The sequence below is a fragment of the Polyodon spathula genome, chromosome 12 (assembly GCF_017654505.1).
Source record: "Polyodon spathula isolate WHYD16114869_AA chromosome 12, ASM1765450v1, whole genome shotgun sequence".
Lineage (NCBI taxonomy): Eukaryota > Metazoa > Chordata > Actinopteri > Acipenseriformes > Polyodontidae > Polyodon > Polyodon spathula.
Window position 1 is genome coordinate 43,771,548 of NC_054545.1, and position 3,265 is coordinate 43,774,812.

The window sequence follows — 3,265 nt, forward strand, 5'->3', positions numbered from 1 at the left end:
GCTAATTGCAATATCCCATGGATGAAAGGGTTAAAGTACATCAAAACTCGTCTCAAAACAAAAAGTTAAATAGATGCATTAAATGCAGCTAAATATAAAGATATGTAAAATACACAAGTAAATAAATAAATAAATACATTAAAAAAAAAATACATAATTTAAAAAAAAAGGAATTCGTTTCCCTGCTGCATGGCTACCAGAAGGCCTACTGTCTTGCTAATCTCGTTTCTGTAATTGATCAGTCCCTTGATTAAATTAAATAGACCTCGTACTCTAGACTTGGGCATGTTGATATACGATGTCAGCAAAACCAGGTGCTAAGCAGAGTCCCAATGAAAACTGATACTGGATAGCAGAGAAGAGCCATCGCTTTGCTAATGAAAAAAAAAACTAACAAACATACTGTTTCGATCAATAAGTGTATAAATACATTCATAAATACGAATACTGACTGTATGAAACGGGTGAAATGAATCGATTGTGAAATGAGATTGAATGTTTATTATTTGCTTCCTACCTTATCTAGACAGATGGAATCTTGAACACACTGCAACATAAAAAGTTCTGAGCGAGTTTTGGGTCGGTCCTACATGGTATTATAAGGGAGTTTTTTGTGTTGAATAATTCTTACTTTTTTTTTTTTTCTTCTCCTTAAAAAAAGGTCTTTGAAGACTGATTTGACGTATACGTGTTGTTATGGGATTGATGGGTTGGAATTGATTGAAGCCCCATTGTCATGCAAATGTCAGCCGTTTGATGGATCACTACGATGAACTGACAAACTGCGGGAGGTCCCCAGCGATTGGCCGGGGCCGGGTCACATGACCGTCCCGTTTAGTGATATGGGCATTGGGACGCTTAGGCAATGTATAGATGGAAGGTTTTTTTTACAGGTTTGACATAGTACCCAGAGGTTGTAGGGCAGGATAAATCCTACCAAAAAAAACAGGCTGACCCTCCTCCAGCACTGATGGACAATACCAGAATGAACTCTTTCCTAGAGTACACAATTTGTAACCGCGGGACGAGCGCCTTCTCGCCCAAGATCGGGTACCCCCATTTGGATCAAGGGATCGCGGCTTCCTTTCCGCCCGGCTCAGGCACAGCCAGTGACAGCTATAATAACGCTGATGGACGCTTTTTCGTGGGAGGGAGCTCACCCGCCGCCTCCGCCTCCCAGCATCAGCACCAGAACCCGGGCTATCCGCATCACCATGCGTATCATGCCAACATGGGACAGCCCTACGCCAGCACCGGCCAAACCGGATACGACTCCCAAACGTGCCCAAACCAGGAATATGGGCACCAGTACTATCTCAGTCAAGACCAGCAGGATGGGGTCTATTTCCAGTCCTCTGGTTATTCTGGCACCAATATTGGGCCCAACTTAGGCGCTCTGGCCGGTTACTGCGGGGTACCTGCGACCGTCACTACGAACCAATATCAGCCGTCAGCCTGTGCCGGCCCGGACCACCAGCAGAGCTATCTGCAAAGCTCCTATGCCAACGTGTCTCCAACTCAGGCAGGAGAGAGCGACTTGAACTATCAATCTGATCAGGGTTCCTCGGGGCAAACCTTTGACTGGATGAAAGTTAAAAGAAACCCACCGAAAACAGGTCAGTATGATTTATTTATTTTTTTGCAGACTGTAGTGCATAGATGCAGCAGCTCTAGACTAGTCGTGCATGCGTCATATTAAAAATCGAAACTCTAAATGGAGGTAACCGACTGATCGAAGGTTTGACATTTGATAAATTGGCATTACCCCACATCGGAACTTCACACCACCGACACACACCTGGACCACCACGTGAGTCAACCCCCCCCCCCCACCCCCCCCGAACCTACTCCACCACAATGATAAGTAATTTGCTTTTGCGATTGCAGTTTTTATGTATTTATGTCTTTGCTGTTAAATTCGTTGGCTAAAACTCCACACTCTGCAGTTTCACGACCATTGTGACAGTAGGCTTTCTGACAGTAAATGCAGAGTTTCAGACGTGCTGAAGACTTCAAAGGTTTTGTGTCTGTCTCACAGTTGTCCCTGCTAATGCATTGACCAGATATCCCTCTCTCAGCTGTCCCGTGCAGGCCCTGCTATAACGCGGGATGGCTTTCATCGCTCCCTTTACTTCATCGTCCCAACTTATATATATATATATTATATATATATATCGATTACCCACATAAACGCAATTCAACAACATCTTATCTCGTATAGCTAGGCGATTGACATTAGCCACCAGTGGAATACGCGTTATCTCGCCCCAGAGCACACACGAATCCAATTATAATGTAGGACAGTGGTTTGTGTGGTTGTTTTATGCACTGAATTACTGTCAAGAGATTTTCAAGTTTGTGATTTCTAATCCACGTCTCTTTGTTCTTTTTTTTTTGTTTATTTTTTATTCAACAGCTAAAGTTGCAGATTATGGGTTAAATGGCCAGCAGAATACCATCAGGACGAATTTCACCACCAGACAGTTAACGGAACTCGAGAAGGAATTCCATTTTAATAAGTACCTGACCCGGGCAAGGCGCGTAGAGATCGCAGCCACACTCGAACTGAACGAGACCCAGGTCAAGATTTGGTTCCAGAACCGACGGATGAAACAGAAGAAGCGAGAAAAGGAAGGGTTAGCCCCGCGAGTCAGCAGGGATTCGCCGAAAGACTTAGGAGACAACTCGGACCAGTCAAGTTCGTGCTCACCTGACGCATCTCCCAACTCAGCTTCTTCCTAAAAACACAAGACACTTCAAAAATTAAAACTTCAACATTCCATTACAAATCATTGAGAACACATATCAAAAACGGTCTCAAAAAAGGCGTGTCTTGTAATATTTCTTATTCGCCTAGACAGTGTTATGTTTTTGTAATGAAGTGTAACTGAATATTTCTAAAATGAATAATTACCTTACAGCCAAACAAATTGTGTTGAGGCTGGATCCAGCCCAATTTCAACGTTTCAGCACAGAGAGATTGAGAAACACGGTCCTTTAATAGACACGCTTTTGCAGACAGGCAATATCAGCTCAGGGATTTTATGATACCCATGAAGTTGGGAGTGCACTTTCCGCCTGTTTACACCCTTTAAAGTTCGCACACTGTGTTACAATGTGAATTAGTTATGAATAACGATCAGGAGAAGCAGGTATATACTGTAGATGTGGGGGGGGGGGGGGGGGGGGGGGGGGGGGGGTCTGTAAATATTCGTAGCTTCGATACAGATAACTCAGTGTTTTCTAGTCAATGTTTAGGAAATTA

At 43.6% G+C, this 3,265-nt stretch overlaps 1 protein-coding gene across 1 annotated transcript; it reads left to right on the plus strand.

The window, feature by feature from the left end:
• The first annotated feature begins 410 nt into the window (after positions 1–410).
• On the plus strand, positions 411–3,063 carry LOC121324961 (homeobox protein Hox-B1a-like). Its single transcript, XM_041267208.1, has 2 exons — positions 411–1,616; positions 2,417–3,063. The coding sequence occupies exons 1-2, from the start codon at positions 971–973 to the stop codon at positions 2,740–2,742; spliced, it is 972 nt and encodes a 323-aa protein (XP_041123142.1). The 5' UTR covers positions 411–970; the 3' UTR covers positions 2,743–3,063.
• The last annotated feature ends 202 nt before the right edge of the window (positions 3,064–3,265 follow it).

What these genes read in the sequence shown, in the direction of transcription:
- LOC121324961 (XM_041267208.1), top strand. Translation starts at nt 971, where the DNA reads ATGGACAATACCAGAATGAACTCTTTCCTAGAGTACACAATTTGTAAC. An exon ending in AAGAAACCCACCGAAAACAG is followed by an intron (nt 1,617 to 2,416) that starts GTCAGTATGATT and finishes TTTATTCAACAG; the next exon opens with CTAAAGTTGCAGATTATGGG.